General features: G+C 40.3%; 1 protein-coding gene across 16 annotated transcripts in view; it reads left to right on the top strand.

Moving 5' to 3' along the window:
• MYBPC1 (myosin binding protein C1) overlaps positions 1 to 22,258 on the top strand; it is a 168,326-nt gene that overhangs the window by 21,948 nt on the left and 124,120 nt on the right. For all 16 annotated transcript variants that reach the window (XM_040344311.1, XM_040344310.1, XM_040344309.1 and 13 more), the window contains exons 2-3: positions 9,802 to 10,041; positions 15,491 to 15,544. In XM_040344311.1, the coding sequence (XP_040200245.1) occupies positions 9,802 to 10,041; positions 15,491 to 15,544 (294 nt within the window). The remainder of the gene's footprint in view (positions 1 to 9,801; positions 10,042 to 15,490; positions 15,545 to 22,258) is intronic.

The following is a 22,258-nucleotide window of genomic DNA, read 5'->3' as shown; positions in this document are numbered from 1 at the left end:
GACACCTCAGCCTATGACTCTGGATCAGGTTTATAAATAATAAACATAAAGCTTATAGGCCATTTTTTTACCTTTTAAATACCTCTGCATGAAACAATATGCTCTATCTCTTGCTCAAGTAAAACTATAACACATTATAATTACTCACTTTCACCTGTCTTAAAGTGGATGTAAACCCTTACACATACTGAGTGAAGTTAATAGCCTCAGATGATACACAGAGATTGAAGCAAATCCTCCTACATAGGTTTTACTTAAATATGTGCTGTCTTTCCCTGTCTACACTCTTTGGAAAGTGCAGAAATCTTTTTTCCCTCTTTCAGCAGTGGGTGGGGAGTCTGGAATACAGATCTGATTGGAGGAAAGGCACACACCCCCACTCCACATAGGAAAAGGAACGTAGGAACATGCAGAGCTGCAATCTGAATAGACCAGCTCACTTCTTTTTTTGTTTACAAACGGTTTATTGAAAAATAAGTCTCAATACAGTTTAAATGAACATAGGCAAGAAGTACAAATATATATATGTGAGCAGTGAACATCCATAAAAAATATGCATAGCAGTTATTTAAAAGGTAGGAAAATAAATCATGGATAACATAATATAGCGATGCAAGAACCCAGTGGATTTGTTTAATGGCAGAAAGAAAAAAAAGAGATAACAGTATCCCATCTTAGTTCAATGAATCATCAAAGATAGCTCCCAAGGCTTCCATTTTCGATCGTATGTGTTCATAGTATTGAAAAAAGTGTGATGAATGCGTTCTGCTAGTTTGATGGCCAACATACAATCCATTATTTAAGACCATGGAACAGTAGAGGAATGCCAGTTGAGAGCTATAGCCCAGTGTATTGAAGTCACTTCTAATCTTCCTATATGCTCCCTGCCTGACACAAATTTTCAGCTGCTGTTATCTTGTGTGTCGGAGAATGTGTCAGAAGTGACTCTGTTGATAACAGAGGAATAAGGCACCAGGGACAAATGGCATTTGTGCTTTAAAGATAGATAAATAAACACTACCGATATATGTGACTAGGTCAAATTTTATGAATGGGGTGTACAACCACTTTAAAACTATAAGCTGCAGAACTGCTACATTTGTTACCATCAATTACAGCCTTGGGACACCACACTGACTTGGCACCTGCAAAAATCTTTCACAACTTCTAACAATTTTTGTTGGAAATGTTGTTTGTATAATAACTGAAAGCACTTTAATTTCATACTTCTCTCCTACAAGGAAGCTCTGGGACTTAAAGTAGAAGTAAACAAATTGATTTAACAGTTTAAAAAAACAGTTAAATTCCTGGCATGTGCCGAAAATGTAACTGTCACATTTGCTTGTGCTCTCAGCCAAACTGTCAAAACATCCAGGGCCTGGTGTCATAACTGATCACATGTGACAGCATCATGGCAGTTGAGGATTAAACAGAGGCCAAGATGGCAGCTTCCTTGGCTGAAAACGATTGGAGGGTTTTACTTCCACTTTATCTCTGTCAGCCAGTTCCAAACACATCTTCACGAATTCTAGTTCAAAACTCAGGCTTCAGTTTGGATATCCTTAAGGGCTAGTTTACACTTGCTTCAAAACATGGCTTTGGACATGCTTTGTTAAAGCTCTCTGAATGGCAGTCAAAGCTTCTATCACTAAATAAAATGGTTAGCTTACAGCCCTGCTTACACCTTTTGCTTGGTGCTTCGATGAGGCTTTGATGAGGCTTCGGTGGGGCTTCTATGGGGCTTCAGAGGGGCTTCAGTGGGGCTTCAGTCAAACTTTGCCATAAACTTCTTTGGAGGCTTTTAAGATGCTTTGAAGCACCACTAAAACTACATGGGGTATAATTTTTAAAGCAAGGCCGAAGCAAAGCAAAGCAAAAGCAAACTGTAAACAAGACTGTAAGCTAACCATTTTATTTAATGACAGGAGCTTTAGGCCTTGTACACACGATAGGTTAAACAGAGGACAACGGTCTGATGGACCGTTTTCATCGGTCAAAACCTATCGTGTGTGGGCCCCATAAGTTATTTAACCATCGGTTAAAAAAAAGCCAACTTACTTTAAATTTAACCGATGGATTCCTAACCGATGGGAAAAAACGATCGTTAGTAGGCACAACGATCGGTTAAAAATCCACGCATGCCTAGAATCAAGTCGACGCATGCTTGGAAGCATTGAACTTCGTTTTTTTCAGCACGTCGTTGTGTTTTGACACGATCGTGTTTTTAACCGATGGACTGATCGTGTGTACGAGGCTTTAGCTAGCGTTCACAGAGTTTTAACAAGGCCTGTCTGAAACCTTGTTTTGAAGCAAGTGTAAACTAGCCGTTAATGTGTGTTAAAGTCGAAGCAAGTGTAAATGTACCCTTAGGCCCCGTACACACGGCCGAGGAACTCGACGTGCCAAACACATCGAGTTCCTCGGCGTGTTCAGTCCTGGAGCCGCTGAGGAGCTCGGCGGGCCGAGTTCTCCCATAGAACAATGAGGAAATAGAGAACATGATCTCTATTTCCTCGCCGAGGTCCTCACACGAAAGTGTACACACGGCTGGGTTTCTCGGCAGAATTCAGCTCTGAACCGAGTTTCTGGCTGTATTCTGCCGAGAAACTCGGTCGTGTGTACGGGGCCTTACTGTTAAGACCTTGCTTACTATTTCAGATAAAAAAAAACGGATATGATAGTATTATACAAGATTTATATAGCACTAACAGTTTTCACAGTGCTTTACAACATGAGGGCAGACCATAGGCATGCGCAGGGGGTGTGGCAGTGTGGCTGGGCACACCCTAATCACTGCATGCAGTGCTGATTCCCCCTATTGCCCTATACCAGCCCCTCTTTTCTAAATGTAAACACACAGTAAACACACTCGCGCACTGTGTTCATTCATAACTGAAGCATAGTAAACTGTGTTTACTATGCTTCAGTTTGTGAATGAACAGGAAGCCGCTCAGCACAAATCACTTCCCATTAATTTACTGTCCAGTGCAGCTGAGGCTGCAGAGAAAGGCATGTGTGTTTGAGCTTTGGGACACACACCCTAATGCAATAGGCTACACACATATGGGGCAGACAGTACAGTTACAATACAATTTAATACAGGAGGAATCAGAAGGCCTTGCTTGTTAGAGTTTACAATCTAAAAGATAGGGTCTAGTGATACAAAAGGTAATAACAGGGAGGGAAAAGATTATTGAGAAAGTGTAAATACAGTTGTTAGGTGGAGGTGCTTTAGGCTCCACTGAAGAAAAGAGTTTTCAGGGATTGCCTAAAAGTGGACAAAGTAGGAGATAGTCAAACAGATTGGGGTAGAGGGTTTCATAGGATGTGAGAAGCTTGGGAAAAGTCCTGGAGGCGAGCATGAGAGGAGGTGACAGGGGGGCTAGAGAGCAGAAGGTCTTGGGAGAAACAAAGAGAACAATTTATTTGGTATTTTGAGACTAGGTCAGTAATGTAGCTGGGGGCTCAGCTGTGAATTGATTTGTAAGTTATTGTTAGTATTTTGAATTGAATTTATTGTGTGAGTGGGAGCCAATGAAGGGATTGGAAGAGAGGGGTAGCAGATACTGAATGGTTGGTAAGGTGGATGAGTCTGTGACATCCAGACTGATATGTCAGTCAGTAAATTAGTGATACATGAGGAGACTCATGTTGTGAGCTGAGGGGTAGAGAGATAAATTTGTCGTCAGCTTAGACATTATATTAAAAGGCATGGGAGGCTATCAGCTGACCCAGGGAAGAGGTATAAATTGAGAGTAGGAGAGGTCCAAGAACAGTACCGTGATGGACCTCGACAGAAAAGGGAAGAGGAGAGGAGGATGTAGAAGTGACACTGACGGTGCAGTGAGATAGATAAGATGAGAACCAAGGAAGAGCATGGTCACAGAGTTCAAAGGAGTGGAGTTTTTTGAGAGGGAGAGGGAGGTCAACTGTATCAAAGGCAGCAGAGAGGTCCAGAAGTAAGAGTATAGAATGTAAGAAAAAAGTATGTGGGACTTTGCATGTAACTTGTAGGGTCTAATAAGTGCCCAAACTAGTAAATATTAAAAAATGTACATATTTTTATTTAGTACATACATATATTTTTCCTAAAAAGGACAAAACTTGTTGAATAAAATCTACAGTTACATTTCAGTTGTCCAAGCCGGTATGGTTAACCTAGCAGAAGAATCCGAAAGGGTGGCCTATGCATTTCGTGGGCTCAGGGCCTCGGATTATGGCATGAATTAGTAGTAATTTACATGATTTACCAATTAAGAACCAATAAAGCTTATACACCATGTCCAAATGTGGAGGGAGAGAAGAAGGCAAACATTTAAAAGTAAGTGTAAATACAGCCTATAGTATGGATTTTACGTAATTTTAAATCAGAAAAACAATAAGTATTCAAAGATTTACCTGTAAAAAGATTGGCACCGGCCTGATGGAGGTCAAGCCTGGGCAGGGGAGGGCTGGCAGGAGGGCAGGGTGGAAATCTCCACCCGGGCTGGTGACACAATGCACAGCCACCGGCCGCCACTAACAAATGCTGTTTTTGCGGAGCAGGAATATGCCTGCTGGAGCTCTGTTAACACAGGTCACGGCCGCTGCTCACCTCCCACTGTGCAGCCGTGCCTGTGTCAGCTCCGAGGTAGATGGCTGCAGAGCTGAGCTATGTCTCGTCTCACACATAGCTCAGCCTCAGCGCACACCAGCGCTGACATCCCCTTCTCTCTGCACAGACATGAGGAGAGATAGAGCTCATCTGCTCCTCCTCCTTCTGAGTCTGCCCTGCCCACACTCCCCGGGCATGTGTGGGCACTGGACAGGAAGTTTGAACCCAAAAAAGCACCATGTAAGGGGGGCCTCTGTGCGGACTCTGATGTAAGGGGCGCCTCTGTGCGGACTCTGATGTAAGGGCCGCCCTGTGCAGACTCTGATGTAAGGGGCGCCTCTGTGCGGACTCTGATGTAAGGGGGGCCTCTGTGCGGACTCTGATGTAAGGGGCGCCTCTGTGCGGACTCTGATGTAAGGGGGGCCTTTGTGCGGACTCTGAGGTGAGGGGGGCCTCTGTGTGGACTCTGAGGTGAGGGGGGCCTCTGTGCGGACTGGTGATCATGAAAAAATCTTTCCTCGATCCATCACTTTTCCACGCTCTATGGGCCACTTGACTGGACTTGCCCCCCAGGCCTAAGGCTGCCAGCCCTCCCCTGAGCCTGGGGACCCCCTTGGGGACTTATTCTGCATACCCCCAACAGGGAAAGATTGTTCACACATAAGTATGGCAGGTTAGATGTGCATGATGAAGATGGCAAATACACCTAAAAAAACTAGGGTGAATATAGACATGTGGTAACAACTCACGGGGATGGGAAAGGGGGGGGAAGTGGGAGATGAAAATGGAAAGAGGGAAAGAAAAAGATGGAGAATGGGGAAAGTGAAAAGTGAAGAAGGGAGAGGGGAGGGGCAAATGGGAGTATGAAGGGGGAGGAAGGGAAAAGGTGGGATGAAGGAGAAAGGGGGGGGGGAGAAGAGGGGGAAGGATGGGGATAGGAAGTGAGTTGGGAATCCTTATAGGAATGAATAAGAGCCTTAAGTAAAGTCAGTCTATGAAGCAGAGTTCCCGCAGTGATACCATCCATTCTCTTACGTCTGGCTTACTTCATAGGCTGACATTTACTTGGTAAGGATTCCCAACTCACTTACTTTCTATCCCCATCATTACCCACCTCCCCTTCAACATGCAACAAGAAGAAATGAGAGTGAGACAAAAAAAATTTGAGCATTCAATTTAATGAAAACAACAATTCAACAATTAAACTGAAACAGGCTGTTTTTCAGCTGATCAAAAGTTTAGGACCACACCTCCAAAAAAAAAACTAAACCCCCCCAAAAAGTGGTGAAGACAGCCGCACAAAGGCCATCTACTGTCTGGAACTGTTGTCCATTTTTGTAAACTTCCCTTGCCATCCATCCCCAAAGGTTCTCAATTGGATTTAGATCAGAGAAACACGCAGGATGGGCCAAAAGAGTGATGTTATTCTCCTGGAAGAAGTCCCTTGTCCTGCGGGCATTGTGTACTGTAGCATTGTCCTGTTGAAAAACCCAGTCGTTACCACACAGACGAGGGCCCTCAGTCATGAGGAATGCTCTCTGCAACATCTGGACATAGCCAGCAGCCATTTGACGGCCCTGCACTTCCTGAAGCTCCATTGCTCCACTGAAGGAAAAAGCACCCCAGACCATTATGGCGCCCACCTCCACTGTGGCGCGTAGAAAACATCTCAGGTGGGATATGCTTGTCATGCTAGTAACATTGGAAACCATCAGGACCATCAAGGTTAAATTTTTACTCATCAGAGAATAAAACTTTTTTCCACCTTTGAATGTCCCATGTTTGGTGCTCTCTTGCAAAGTCCAAACGAGCAGTTCTGTGGCGTTTAAGGAGACAAGGTTTTTTAAGACGTTTTTTGTTTTTGAAGCCCTTCAGTCTCAGATGCCGTCTGATGGTTATGGGGCTGCAGTCAGCACCAGTAAGGGCCTTAATTTGGGTCGAGGATCGTCCAGTGTCTTGATGAGAGACCCTGCTTATGCAGTTCAGCAACCCGACCACGTTCAAAAAGGGAGAGTTTTTTTATTAAACTTTTGATCAGGGCTGTCAATGCATAGTTACTTTATATTCTTAAATAGAGCACTTTTAAAAAGATGATAGCAATTATATTTGTTTTTATGATATGATGATAAAGTGTTAATGAAAAAGAAAGTACAAACTTGGAAGGTGCAAGGTAAGTAACTGCAAGCAGATCTGAGCTGTACCACCAAGGTTTTAGAACATTTCTTGTGTACGTAGCAGAATAGTGTGCAACCTTCAGGAAATCAAAGAACACTAACAATAAATCTTCATCTGTTAAGTTAATTTTAGTACTAATATGCAGAACTAAATTTACTTTGTCCAGTGTGACAAATATGTGCATTTCTGTACCTCTCTTGTATCAGGCTTGACATTCTCTGATTCCTAACACTTCCAAATACAGAACTTTGCACTCCTACAGACATCTCTGTTTATACATGTAAAAATTCCTTCTGATTTCTCAAATGCATGATGCTTGGCTCATAGTCTGATTTAGGTTATATTTCAATTGTAGGCCCCAAATATTTGCCTTTCATACATAGTCCCAAATGATTTCATAATTGTAGGTGCTTCTTAAAAGTGTTAGGCACTGTTCACACTAGGACAACAACAATGGAAATCACATTATTCTCTACGGTGCTCATTAATAACAATGCCATATGGTACATATGGTATATGTGATTTTTGAAAAGATGCATGTGCCTCTTTTTGTGCAGCATAGTGTGTTTTTGTCCCCATAGACTTCAATGGGAGTGCATGAAATGTATGTAAAAAATGATTGTACATGTATTTTTGGAGCAGTTTTTGCAAGTCTTCTCCCCTTGCAAAAAAATGTACGATGCATACAAATGCAAAGAACATGCAAAAATGTGCTACAAAAACACACTGAAAAAAGAATGATTATGCAGCAGCACTAGAGTGAATCTAAGCTAACTCCATATTATATCCTAAATTGTCCAAGTTTTCAAGTTTGAATTGGCAATTGAGCAGATGTTTCTAATCACTGCAGGTATTAATATTCCTGGGAAAACTTCTTACATCTACAGTATATTGCATACTTTTTTTGTTGGCTTATTGCATTTTGGACTATTGAATACTTTGGGTTGGCTAAACATATAGACATGAAAATACCTATATTACTCACTTCAACATCCAGACAGGGATGTAACAGAGTGTACAGAACAGTAGCTTCCTACAGAGGCAAAACTATTTTATTTTGGTCAAAGCATTCAGAGATTCAGCTTAACATTTTTAAATATTGTTTTTATGAAAAGAAAATATTTACAGAAAAAATATTACAAGACAGACATTAAGCAACACAAATACAAAAGGGATTAAAAGTGAATAATACTTGGCATAGTTCCATATTATTCTTGGTTCTTGGTTGTTAGTTCCATGCAAAGTCCAAATAGTTTGCTGAGTACATCTAATCTGATGTATCAGTGTCACTGACTTAGCTTTAACAGTGCAGTGCAGGGGTCAGGAGTATATACATCTACGCACAGTACCCAAATGATTCCATCCCCTTTATTCATAGCACAGCATACATATATACACACTGACATCCACATACAAACACCCACACACACATAAACATACAGATTATCATACACACATATATATATATATATATATATATATATATATATATATATATATATATATATATATATATATATATATATATATATATAGACATTTATACAAATAGTGAAGAGAAGGTTTACTCCTTGTTTTTATTTTTTAAACAAATATATACACCACATTGTATATACACTATATTATCAAAAGTATTGGGACACCTGCCTTTACATGTACATGAACTTTAATGGCATCCTAGTCTTAGTCCATAGGATTCAATATTGAGTTGGCCCACCCTTTGCAGCTATAACAGCTTCTGGGAAGGCTTTCCACAAGGTTTATGAGTTTGTCTATGGGAATGTTTGACCATTCTTCCAGAAGTTCATTTGTGAGGTCAGGCACTGATGTTGGACAAGAAGGCCTGGCTCACAGCCCCAACTTTAAATCATCCCAAAGGTGTTCTATCGGGTTGAAGTCCCGTGCAGGCCAGTCAAGTTCCTCCACCCCACACACACTCATCCATATATTTATGGATCTTGCTTTGTGCACTGGTCCAAATCATTTGGTGGAGAGGGGATTATGGTGTTTGTTTGTTTTCTTAGGGGTTGGGCTTTGCCCCTTAGTTCTAGTAATGGGAACTCTTAAGGTATCAGCATACCAAGACATTATGGACAATTTTAATGCTCCCAACTTTGTGGGAACAGTTTGGTGATGGCCCTTTCCTGTTGCAACATGACTGAGCACCAGTGCACAAAGCAAGGTCCATAAAAACATTGAGCGAGTTTGGAGTGGAGGAACTTGACTGACCTGAACAGAGTCCTGATCTCAACCCGATAGAACACCTTTGGGATGAATTAGAGTGGAGACTGTGAGCCAGGCCTTTTCATCCATATCAGTGCCTGACCTCACAAATGCGCTTCTGGAAGATTGGTCAAACATTCCCATAGACACATTCCTAAACATTTTGGACAGCCTTTCCAGAAGAGTTAAAGCTGTTATAGCTGCAAAAGGTGGGCCAACTCAATATTGAACCCTACGGACTAAGACTGGGATGCCATTAATGTTCATGTGCGTGTAAAGGCAGGTGTCACAATACTTTTGACAATATAGTGTATATACACTGTGTTGTGTACATTTATTTAAAAAATAAAAACAAGGAGTAAACCTTTCCTTTACTATCTGTACAAGTATACATAGAAACATAGTTCCCTGCAGCTTGTGGAATTCGTGTTAAATGTAAAGCAATGGAAATACTGTAACACAGGCCAACAAGAAAGCAAGAATTTGGGCTGCATGCAAACTAACAAGAGCTCTGTCTTAATTACTCACAATAATCAGCTATTTTTGTCACAAAGGTCACAAATCAATTAGCCTGTATGCAGCGCTGTCTGAGCTACTTGATAATTACATCAGGCAATCTATCAGAATAGCTGTAATGAAAAAGTGAATTTAGCGCTTGTCTCTGCTGCACCTGTCATAAAGATTAATAAAGAAGCAGACAATCCTTTTGCCGCTTTTGGCTTCTAAATATAGCACTGAAAAAAGCTTGCAAAAACATGCGGCTCTGTCCCTTCAACAGGCAAGACAAGGTCTTTCTTTTTATATTTCAGGCTCTACTTTCACTGACCAACAAAAGACTGTTCATGTAGCAGGTGGAAGTAGAACTGAGATTACAACTCAGACCGTCAAGACAGGGGTGCAAACGAAATGGCAACAAGGCGGAAAGACCGAAAAGACAGTCACTCAAACAGAGCACACAAAACGCACTGTAATCGTTGATAATAAAGTCGCCCATGAGGAAGAGTTTTCAGTTGTCAGTGGGGACTCTAAAGTAAAACTCGGCCACAAAGGTATGGTTGCAGATATATGTATTACAATTTATGCTTTTTACTTTTTCCTTATAAAAGGTTTAAACTATGTGAAAAAAAAATAACTACACCATAGGTTATAATTTATATGTTATCACCAAATGATATGGTGGTATGGGGCATTAACAGGTCAAATCATTTGTAGATAACACAAAGCACGCTACATATATTTTTTGTTTGAATGATTGGAAGAAAAATCAGTCATCTGACCTGTTCAGTAAAGGATGGTAGCGGAAGAAAAATATTTTGGTGTACTTATTTTAGATGATTGCAAAATTAGCAAACAGTGTGACCAGGAAGTTGGAAAACAAAGCAGAGAAGAAGGCTATTCTAAGTGCAGTAATAAAACACTTAAATGACAAGGAAGGGTTAAAAACACTTACAAGATGGAAGTGAAAAACAGGCATATCAATGAATCCATAATGTCTAACAGGGTGCATCCTGGGAGTAAGACAGCTGCACATGGAAGTTCTAGATGACCAGTGGTAAATACTGTTTCTCTGATCCAAGATGGAGGGCTGTGCTGTCCGGACCATCAACGAATCCAGGCAACGGTAAGTGACGTCAGAGTGGGTGGTACATGTTCTCCTTCCAAAAGGTTGGAAGGAGAAACTTGGATCAAAGAAACAGTATTTACTACCGCTGGTCATCTGGAACTTCCATTAATTGACAGTGAGTGAGGGGAAAAGAACACCTGCTGTCACAGGGGAAGGCATTCGGGTGTCAGGGGGGATATGATTACCAACATGTTACATGTTATACCTTAAATACCGGAGTAACATATAACCTGTTGGTAAAGGTGAACCTATTCTTTAAATCTGGGGTACAAACAGCAATAAAAAAAAACTGAAAGGGGACCTGCCCCTTTTCCCACTCTGTCCCACTTTATCCAAAACATAAAAAAATAGTTGCTTTGGCTTTAGATACTTATGGCAACAGGATCTCATACTGCACATCAAAAATGTATATTATGGTGAGGTTTTTGAAATATTATAACTAAATATTAATAATCAATGAATAATGTAATGAATTCACAGTTAGTTACTGATTGTATGAAATGTAAGTGAAATGTAATTTAGTTTGGTAATACATATAACTTGTTGTGTTTTCCCTTAAATATATATGGATCAACAAAAGTGAAATTGATAACCAAAACATGTAATACCGCAATACTGTACATAATGTCTCAATAAATGTATACTGGAGAAAAAAAAACAATGAATACAATTCATTGACTTAAAATAAAATCCCACAACACAAAAATCCTAAACAAAAAATATTATTTTTAAGAGAAGAAGCTCAACAATAGAAACAGAGTTCATCCATTGGTGAAAACGTGCTGACTGGATATCACATGTGATCATTGTATTCCAACACCAAAATCAGCCTCTTACCAGAGATATCAGACCTCTAACACAATGGTCATGAACATGTAAGCCTGGCATTTAGCTGGCAGGACAGTCTTAAGTCTCACTGTGCTGTTGCTGATCTGTATGTATCCGCAAAAGACTGCTATACAGAAACAGCCAGTAATGTTTCTGCCTCCATCCACTAGAGGGCACCTGTGGAACATGGAATACAAGTGAGACTCTGGTGAAAAATTGTGGCTGATTGTGGGAGGTGTAGTTTGCAGGATAGATTGAGCTATATGGCAGGCTGGAAATCTAAAACTCCCAAGCCAGAGACATTAAAGGGCAGGGGCTGGAGTGATTTTATCAGGCTGAATAAGGAATAAAGCTATTTTTTTGTGGGAAGGCCAGTGCTATACAAACCATAATCCATCCGTTTGTACTGAGGATAGTCAGTGGGACATCTTTATCTGAAAGCAGGGGAAGCAGAGTGGACGCTATCCTTGTGCCGTGGATCGTGATCTGGGCTGTGAGGAGCCTGCTGTGCAGTAAAGAGCCACATGATAAGGGTACTACCAGAGAGAAGGGGGAAGCCCTTTGTAGTCAGCCATTGCTTGTACAGGACCAATATGCAGCTGCTGGCCAGACATACACTGTAACATAACAGAAGGATAGACTTGCCTGCCATAAACACTTGACTTTTGCATGCACCAGGTCTAAAGGGATACTACCTATGCTCCAATGCAAGATTTTTGGGTGTGAATGAGATTGCCAGCAGGAAGGTTTAGTACATGTGGATTACTGACTGCTGACTGTTGCTGAAGTAACCACCTAAAGGTCCACACCATCCCCCTTAGCTAGGCCACCGGGGTAAGTTCTATCAACCCATGAGAACTATCCAGGGTAACTGTCAGATGAACCCACTCAGGCAGCTATCACAACTTCTCAAAAACATCATAAATGGACCGTGGAGAGAGGAAAAAAGCAGACATGTAGCGTAATACTATCGCACAATTTTATTATAAAAAGTCAACAACCCAGATAGCAAGGATAACTTGCTACAAATTTGTGGTAGCGTTGAGTTGTAAGTCTGTTAACTTGCTGCACATGTTCACTTTGCGTTGCAAGTCTCTAGCCAGAGCAAAGTTGCAGTGCAGAGTCTACAGCAAGAGCTCTGCAAGTATACAGCATTAAAATTCAGCCACAGCGACCCCTGTGATGGGATGACTATTGCACAACATAACTGAACCAGAACTTGCAGCAGACTTGGAGTCATGCAATGCTGACTTGCTGCAATTGTGCAACAAACTTGTGAAGCCTGGCAAGTCTAGCAATAGCTTAGCAAGTCGTTTTTAAACTTGCAGCACAGTTGCTTGCTATCTGGGAATGGGTACCATAAGGAACAATAAATACTGTATGACAGTTTTGGACTATGAGTCTGTCCATTTCCTTTCTCCATGGTCTATTTTGTCCATAATGTTTTGAGGAGTTGTGATGCCTGCCTTAGGGGGTTGATCTGGCAGTTACCCTGGATAGTCCTCATGCATTTATTGTATTTTAGGTTAGTGGTTGGATATCTTTGGTAAGAGGCTGTGTTTGGTGTTGGAACACGGGAGTGATCATGTGTGATATTGAGTGAGCACTTTTTCACCTGTTTCTGTTGTGAAGCTTTTTTACTTATAATAATATACAGTATTTGTTTGTGATTTTGATGGAACATTGTTTTTTATGAATGCATTTTGTTCACTAATTGTTTGTCATCAGTAAATATTTATTGAGACCATATGTTTCGAGCTAGGGCATGTTTTGGTTATTAATTACACATATATATTTTATGATGAATTGCAACACTTTTTATGTATAAACACTTTCTTGATCTCTTTTATTCAATCATTGAGTGCTGCTTCTGTACAGTTGTGTAATATTTTTTATCACTTAGTGCAGATTTATTTTGTTTATTTATACAAATTCATGTTGCTTTAGAAATTTACCATTGCAGACTTTGTAAATCATCATGTTTTAGCTATCTGTCAGAGGGATATATGTACACATTAGCACTCTGCAGTGGTGCTGTCATCAGAATTCTGTCATAGCATAAGAATGCTTGTCATCACTAGGCGATCCATGACCACCCACTGTTACCAGCTTGTACATTGTTATCTTCCACATCTACAATATATGTATGTAAAGTACAGTTACTGGTACTCCGAAGGGTAAGTTAATACAACCATAATATGAATAGAACAAAACTATTATATTATATTATAACAAATATTAAATGAAAACAAAAGTGTGATCAGTAATGGAAACATTATATAATACATCTATATTTGTTATCTCCAATAAACCTATTTTAGATTCTCAGTAATTGATAAAGAGCATTTCAATGCTTGTCCAACTAAATCACAAATTGTTTTTGTTCACAAGTGCTTGCCTATAAGTCCATATTGCCATTGCAACAAATATTTTTGTATTGAAGTTGCAGATTTATTTTTATTGTTGGCACTCAAAAAAGAACATCAAGCTGTTGTCTGCCAGAATTAAAATATATGCACAATTGTTCTCACTGTATAAGCTTTGTTTATTAGTCTTCATAAAATGGGTCTATTCATGACTGTAATACCAGGCTATAGAATGGGCAGTCAAAAAGCTCCCAGGCTACTTCATGTTAAGAATAACACAACAAAAAAATCATAACCATCAGAGAGGCATACATCTGGTATGGTGGAATACTGACAGAAAACTGATTTTAATTTCCTACCCAATCTCTGCTTGGTTTTGAATCAGAGGTATCGCAGCCCACCCATGCTATCTACTCTATGGAAAGTAGTCCCCTTGAGTCCTAGTTACATTTCCAAAATGTTATGGTATGTTTTCAGAGTTGCTGTGAACAGTCTTATTGGGAGTATCGCTATTCTGAATACAGTGATTGTGCCTAGGTAGAACATAATGTCTTTGTACCATGTGATCACAATAATCAAGATACAAACTCATTTGATTTATTCTAGGATGAAAACGGATAGGGCGTTATTCAAAATATGACATGACTAAGAAAGAAGGTCATAGATAGGCAAATATTTCACTAAATGCTATATGATATCTCTAAAAAAAGTTCTACAATAATGAGAAGCAAAGTACTCATCTTAACAATTTCACTCAGGGATGGAGGTGACATACATAGTCAAAACAGTATAACCCTTTTTCAATTGAAACATAAAAACTCTTATAACTCTTTTTATATGTTGGAATATTTTTGTCTAATAGAGAGCATACGCATTCATTCACACCTGTGACTAAAGCCTCATACACACTAGTAGTTTTTTTTCATTCAACCCAGTAGGGCTAAACGAAGAATGTTTACCCTCTCAGGAGGAGCCGCTATTCTAACTATACGACATTAATACAGCAATCACCCCTGTTGCGTTCTGACAGGGTGACGCCCCCCCAGGTAGAACATTCTGGTCAGCGGAAGCAGATTGGCTGACCTTTTTCAGTCATGCCCCTTCGACATAAGCTGGCCATATAGATCGACCCCAGTACACAAATGTTGGCCGGTCTCTGTTGAACCGACCAATGCCACCTTACATTTGGCTTGTGTGTACAAGGCCTTTATTGTCACAAACTTAACTTAACTTATGTCTTGCATGCTTGGGTAAATGTTTAGTTAGGTTGACAAAATATCAATTACTATAAACTTGTCCAATATTTTGATATCATTATATTGTAGTGTAGATGAATAGCTTAGGCTTCGGATTCTCATAGGAAACAACATAGGGAGAGTAAACATCCCTCTGGGAAAACTATAATAAAGTTTCACTTTGCTCAACTGAAAGTTTTATATTGTTTTACCATTTCAATACCAGAAAATAGCAGTTAAATTTGTAATGTAGCGGATGTTATCTTCTCTCTTGCCTAGCACAAAGCCTGATCCTGGGTGTACAGGTTTAGGCAGGGTTTTACCCTTCCAGTCATAGGAATTTTGCTGCTACAGTTATAGGGCATAAATGTTTGGTGTCTTTCAGTTTGTGTAACAGTGAAAATGTTGCCAAGTTTAAAAAAAAGTTTATTCTTATGCTTTTCAGAGGGAAAACTTACACAGAGCGCTACAATTCCACCAAAACCAGCAGCTGTAGAAGGTCTGTAAACTAGAAACTATTGTGTTTTTTATTTCACTCTATTTAAATTTTCCTACAGCGAGCTCAGGGTCATGTAATTTTAAATGTATAGTAGTGTTATTGTAGGATAATTGATGTAATAGTTTTGCATAAATTGTTCACTTAAACTAAAGTGCTGTCATGCCTAAAGCTTTAGAGACAGCATAAAAACATCAGTTTGGCAAAACAATCCGACAAAACAGAGCTTGAACAAATTTATTTGAATAAGCTTCTGAACTCAACGATATATTCATCTCATTTGCAGTTATATCATCCCAGGGCAGCTGCTTACATGGTGCTATTGTCAACGTTATCAGTGAGTTAAAGCAGACATTGAGAAAACAGTAATGCCGCGTACATACAATAATTTTTCGGCTTGTAAAAAAATATGTCTTTCAGCCTCTAGAAAAAACGATTTTTTTTCCAACTTCATCATTAAAACGACATTGCCCACACACGATCGTGAAAACCCTTGGGGCTGCTTTTGCTTATTTGGTGTTTGTAAAAGACGATTCGCGCTTTTCTGTCTGTTACAGCCTGATGAATGTGCTTACTCCATTATGAACGATAGTTTTACCAGAACGAGCGATCCCGTCTCATAACTTGCTTCTGAGCATGTGTGGGTTTTTTAAAGCCCACACACGATCATTTTTTACAACTCGAATTTTTTTTTTGTCGTTTTTCAGAACCTGAAAAATGCTCTGAAGCCCACACATGATCATTTTAAATGACATTTTTAAAAAACAATGTTTTTTACAACCCGAAAAATGTATACGCCGGCATAAGGAGGAGGGGAGAGTTATGAGATTTAGTGAAGTAACCTTATAGAGCCTAAAATGAAGTCACAGAAAAAAATATATGTATTCAGATAAATGTAAGAATAGCCTTTATTTTTATAGTTTCACTGTTACCTGCCTATTATAGCAGATGCTTTATGTCTAAAAATTACTGAGCAGTCCAATAGGCAGTGGAATTTTGACCTGTGATGAGGGATCTGGTAATTATTTATCTAATGTACTGTATGTCAGCATTGGCATTTCCAAGTGAAATGCTTTTAGAAATTATAATATCATTTAAATATTTCTTGGAAACCTTGAAGAAGCCCAAGATAGAAACCCGATTTCACCAAATTTCTCAGTAGCTTCTGCGTGGTTCTGCCACACATGGGCCAAAGTGTAGGAATCTCTATGATCTCCTCACTGCAACCTCTACCAATCTCTCTTATATGAAGGCCTGTGAGAATGAGATCCATAAGATGATCAGTATAGAAACATGGCTCAAATGGAGTTATTGTTTCCCTTATTAAAGCAAATTTCATAGTCCTTTAACGATGGTACGTTATCCATCATGTCTAACGATGATGTCCCCACTCTCACCATCTCACTGCTTTAAGGGATATGGACACCAGTGTACCCTTTTCTACACTTGGTGGGAACGCCCCAATTTTAAAGCCAATTGGAAAGGGCTCTATTTTCTTTTACCAAAGGTCATAAGTCTACATGTTAAGGCAGACCCCCATATGGAATTTCCTAAAGAGCAGCTTCAGTCCCTTTTTAGTGGCGTGCCCACCCCTTTCCCACATCATATGGCAGCTAAAATGATAGTGAAAGCTTAGAAGACTCCCATAGTCTCCCACTCCTTGGTTCAAATTAAAATTTCAAAAGAAAAAATCCAACATTTACTAGCTGGTATAATAAAGGATAACCAACATTCATTTGGGAGAATCTGAGATTCTTAGGCTCCTTGCACACTGGGCTTAAAAAAACGTCTGTTCTTTTTGGAGTAAAAAACGTCCATATAGAGCATTTTTTGTACAAAGTTTAGATGAGTTTAGGAGAGTTTTACGTTTTTTCTGCCAGTGAGCTCCAACCAGAAATGTGAATGAGAAGGTTTTTTTTTCCTGCCTCTAAACGTTGTTCTCAAAAATATGCCTGTAAACGTCCTAATGTGTATGGAGACAAAGGATAACATTGAGTTGCTTCTACAGGCAGGCTTCCAGTGTGCATGGAGCCATAGATGTGTTATATGCAAAAAAAAAAAAAACACTCATAACAAGAAATTAGACATGTCCTTCTGCAACACCTCTTTTCTCTCCCTCTTTTCCTGTACCTTTATACTCTCTCTAATTTCTTTCCTAGTATTTTGACCCAATGACATTCCATTGTCACATCTGAAATAGCAATATTGTTATAACATCATTTTGTCAAGCTGAAAATAGTGACTATATGTGGCTGTTGTATTAAACTTTAGTACCAAAAAAAATTATTGAAAGGAAAAATTATAACATAAGGTAAGAGATATCCATAAAGAAAAAAAAGATGTGAGCTTTAAGCAAATGCAGACCCTGCCAATTCACATCCAAATATTGCACATGCATATACAGTAGCTTTGGAATTGAGGTATAGGCATACACAAGTTGTAGAAAAATCTTCAGCTAAACAATATGAAGGTAACTTACTGTCTTGTAAGATGTATATACTGGTGTTTTTTTGTTGGTTGGATCGGTTGAATCGGTCAGGTCACGGACGACACCTACCCCCCAGCCCCCTGCCGGGTGGTGGGTGGCAACCTTCTCCCCGGGTGGTCAGTCAGTGGTTGGGGCCCTGTATTTACCCCATCTTGCGTGCAGTGTGGCGGGCGGCGGCGGGATATCTTCGGGCTGTGGGTGGCTGCTTTCTCGGTTCCCCTGCGTCTCCTCCCTCCTCTTCCTGGTGGCCAATATGATCGGATCTCATTTCGGCCATTTGGGTGATGGGGCACAGACCCTCTTCCTGATTGGCCAGGGAGGAGAATCGGTGTTACAATAGCGAATATTCATTAGTTTTTTTAACACAACTGGGTGGGCTTCGGGAGCAGTGCTCTGCTCCCGAAGCCCACCCTTTTTTGAAGCCTATTAGAGCCTCTGGCTTTAATCACGTGCTTTAAAAAAAACTGATTGGAATCCGTGTTTCCAGCACACTGCATGTAGATCAAGGGGCCAGACGCATCGATAGGAGTGGGTGGCACCCGTGCACCCCTAATGGACATGCCACCACTGCTGTATAATGTATATTACAAAAATATACAGTGATTTGTACAAATGCACTAAAATGCAGTAAAAACTGATTCCTCTAGCAAATCATTCCCTGTCAGAGCAACATAATAATGGTTTAAGGTTATTTTATATATTTAAAATTATTAGAAAATCAAGAGGCTGCAAAAGATCTTACTAATATTGAAAAGTTTGCTAATACTGAAAAGTTAGCTAAGGTTATTCCTTTCTGTAGACATTGGGGTTATTTAATAAAGGCAAATAGACTGTACACTTTGCAAGCACAGTTGCTATCATTTTCCCCAGCGCTTAGTGAATGTGGTGAAGCTCTGTTGATTTTCATCCAATCATGTGCAAGCATGCAGGCCGGGAAAATGGGGGGGAAAGTGCATGCAGCCCCACTTGCTGAACCACACTAGGCCACATGCCTGCAACATGGGGGTGGTATCATATTAAGGAGGACAAGTGCCTCTTCCCCAAAAACTTTGTTTATTTTAGCAGCAGGGACATGATATAATTTGGCATGAGGGAAGTGTCAGGACCGGATATCATCTCTGGGTCCCCAGTAAACAAAGAGGCAGGGATTTCGGGATGTCACGTGGCACAATAGAAGCGAAATAGTCTCAGCAGGTGAAGGGTTTATTATTTTGGGGCGAGTCCGCAACCATCATTCATCGTGATTGATGCACATGCATCACTGGATGATGAGATTTGTTTGTAAATTATTGGATTTTTTTTTTAACAAAGGACTTTTCAAATATTTGGGTGTTTTTATTTCTAGTGTACATTTTTATTGTGAGTAAGTCGGGATACCATGGGTAACTCTTACTGATTCACATGGGGGGGGGGGGGTCGGTATCTGAGGGCTCCCTTATTGTTAAAGGGGCTTCCAGATTCTGATAAGCCCCCTGCCTGCAGACCCCTGCAACCATCAGACCAGGGTTGTGGGGAAGAGGTCCTTGTCCTCTGGTAAAGTATCCCCCATGTTGAGGGCATGTGGCCTGAAATGGTTCAGGGGGGCACTCTTGTCCCCCCATTTCCTGACCTGCTCGGATATGGTCTGGTATGGAAGTTGGGAGGAAACCTCATGACATTTTATTTTTGTTTGTGTTTTTTTTGTAATTCAAACTAGATCCAAGGACCTTGTATGGATTGTGAGGGAATTCCAATGCCATTTTTTTTAAACTTTGTCCCCACTCTTTTGTTACATTCACCTTTCAGCCATGAATCCCAGGCTCACAGCTGAATGAGCAGGGCAGGGATGAGTCACTGGTTGTAAGGACACCAGCAGGTGCCAGATTCCTGGCAACCAGTATCCCTCAGCTAGAGCTGTCACATTTTCAGTGGTAGCAATTCCCCCTGCTAAATGTTTCACTTCCCACTGCAGGCGGAGTCCGGTCTGCAGAAAAAAAGAGGTATAAAAAATGTCATTACATACTGTAAAATTAAAAAATTACTGCATGTGGTAAATAATGCATGTTTTTTTGTGAATTGCCTGCTTCCGAGATAACTGAATGAGTTATTTTAATGCAAGAATTTTGCCATATTTATCTCTTAGTAACTTGAACCCACTGCAGGTGTTCTACTGTTAGAAATAGACCAAAACTTGAGTTTAGCGTCGCTGTAGTGATCTTTGAGAATAAATAACTTCCCAGTACATGCAGCTAGAGAGGTCATGGATGACTTGTTTTGAGGCTCTTTTATCACTTACTGTGAATATGCAAATATTTTTATGTCCACAGTCTGGGAACATGTACACTTTAAAGATCAGTTGGAAACATAATTTATGAAATGTCTAAAAAGATAGTTATTTCAGTTGCCCCTCAGTAATCAATGGAATTTTCTTTCATCAGTTAGAGTTTGAAAGACAGAAATAAATGATAGAATGGTCATACATCTGGATGTACTGATTGTTTGACTGGGCTAGCATTGCTTGGATGCAAGCACAGATGTGAATAAGAGGAAAGATTACCGATCTTGGGTGTGGGTCCGTGGTGGGTCTACAGAAACAGACCTAGATAGTGCACTTCCCTGCTTTGTCTTTGGATGTTTTAACTTCATGTTCATTTGTAATGCACTGTAAAGTCTACTGGATCATAGATTATGTGTTTAAGGAGGTTCTGCTATATTAAACCCATTACAAACCTGGGCAACATATTGTATTCTCAGTTTGAATTGCAAAAGTTTGTGGTGATTTTCTTTAAGTGGTTCTGATGTATCTGAAGTTCAGCCCCCCAGCAATCATAGAGGATTCCAAAGTGCATCCCACCATTTTATTCTGTACATTAGTTAAAGCCCAAGTTCAGCTTGGGCTTAAATTGAATTAAATTACCTCTCTGTGCTATTAGCTACACGCTTACCCAGTCACCTATCCAGCAATGCTTGTCTTCCAGGTTAAATTACGCTAAGCTCTGGGTCCCCAACCTTGAACTCAGAGGAGAATGTGGATGTAACAAGATATTATGGGTAGAGGTGGGGGATAGCTGAGGTGCTGGCCTTTTGTCATCATACACCCCCCCCCCCCCCCGCAGTGCGCTGAAAATTGATGCCAGGTGGGATCTCTAAACTGAACAACAGAGCAGTTATATGACTGCTGCTGTACTTTGGCCACTAGATAGAACCCTGTCCAGATTAGAGTGGAACCATTTTAGCATGATATATGAATAGATAGGTATGACATTGTGCATCACAGGGGGTCCTTTCAATGGCAAGAGAGTGAGTCCAGGCAGGCCTAATGTGAGGCATAGGCTTGTCATATGTGTTGAACTGGGAGAACCATTAAGTGCACCAAAATAGAAACTGTAAAGTGCTTTGGGTGCCCATGCTGGGGGTGGACCTTTGCCTTAGTGGGGAGAGTATTCTGGAGCCAAACAGAACAGAAGTTTAATCTTGTAAGAGACTAACTGAGCATCCATGTCACTGTGAGCACCCAAGAACTTAAAGTTCTAGAAGGTGTTTACTCTATTTAGGCTTGTCTTATGACACCATGTTGTAAATGCCTCCTTGATTGCTGACAAGTTATCTTGAAGTAAATTTGTTAATATGCAATCTGAACCTGACTGGACATTCTGGGGTTGATTTACTAAAACTGGAGAGTGCAAAATTAGGTACAACTGTGCATGTTGGCCAATCAGCTTCTAAATTCAGCTTGTTCAATTATGCTTTAACAAAAATTCCTGGAAGCTGATTGGTTTCTTTGCTGAGCTTATTTTGCACTCTCCAGTTTAGTAAATCAACCCTTCTGTGTCTATAATGTGCTCAGATGAACAGAGAGTGTGAATGAACAGAGCAGAAGGTGTTGGACACCATTGTGGAGTCTGCTGGTGCAAAAAAAACTGGAGTATCTGGTGTCCATACCATTGAGGTCATTTGAGTGCTAAGCATGGTGCGTATTGCCTAGTCTATGGTTCGTTTGAGAGAAGGTATTGTTGAATTCTCTTGGCAATGTACGTATCAGAGAAACCAACCAATATACTGAGAAGCTGTTCCGAGGGAGGGGAATTGACCCTTGGTGCTGTTGCCTGTATGTTTAGAAGTGGGCCTTGGACCATTTACAGCTAGGCAAACTCTGCAGCCACCAATGTGGAGTCGCAGTATCCCAGCCACCAAGGGAAGCTGGTCTTTCATTCTGCTAACAAGCTGGTGCTTGCCAATTGGCTGATTAG

Source organism: Rana temporaria, chromosome 3 (genome assembly GCF_905171775.1).
Source record: "Rana temporaria chromosome 3, aRanTem1.1, whole genome shotgun sequence".
In the NCBI taxonomy this organism is placed as follows: Eukaryota; Metazoa; Chordata; class Amphibia; order Anura; family Ranidae; genus Rana; species Rana temporaria.
Note: the sequence above shows the minus strand (reverse complement) of the source record. Positions and strands in the feature narration are given on the sequence as shown.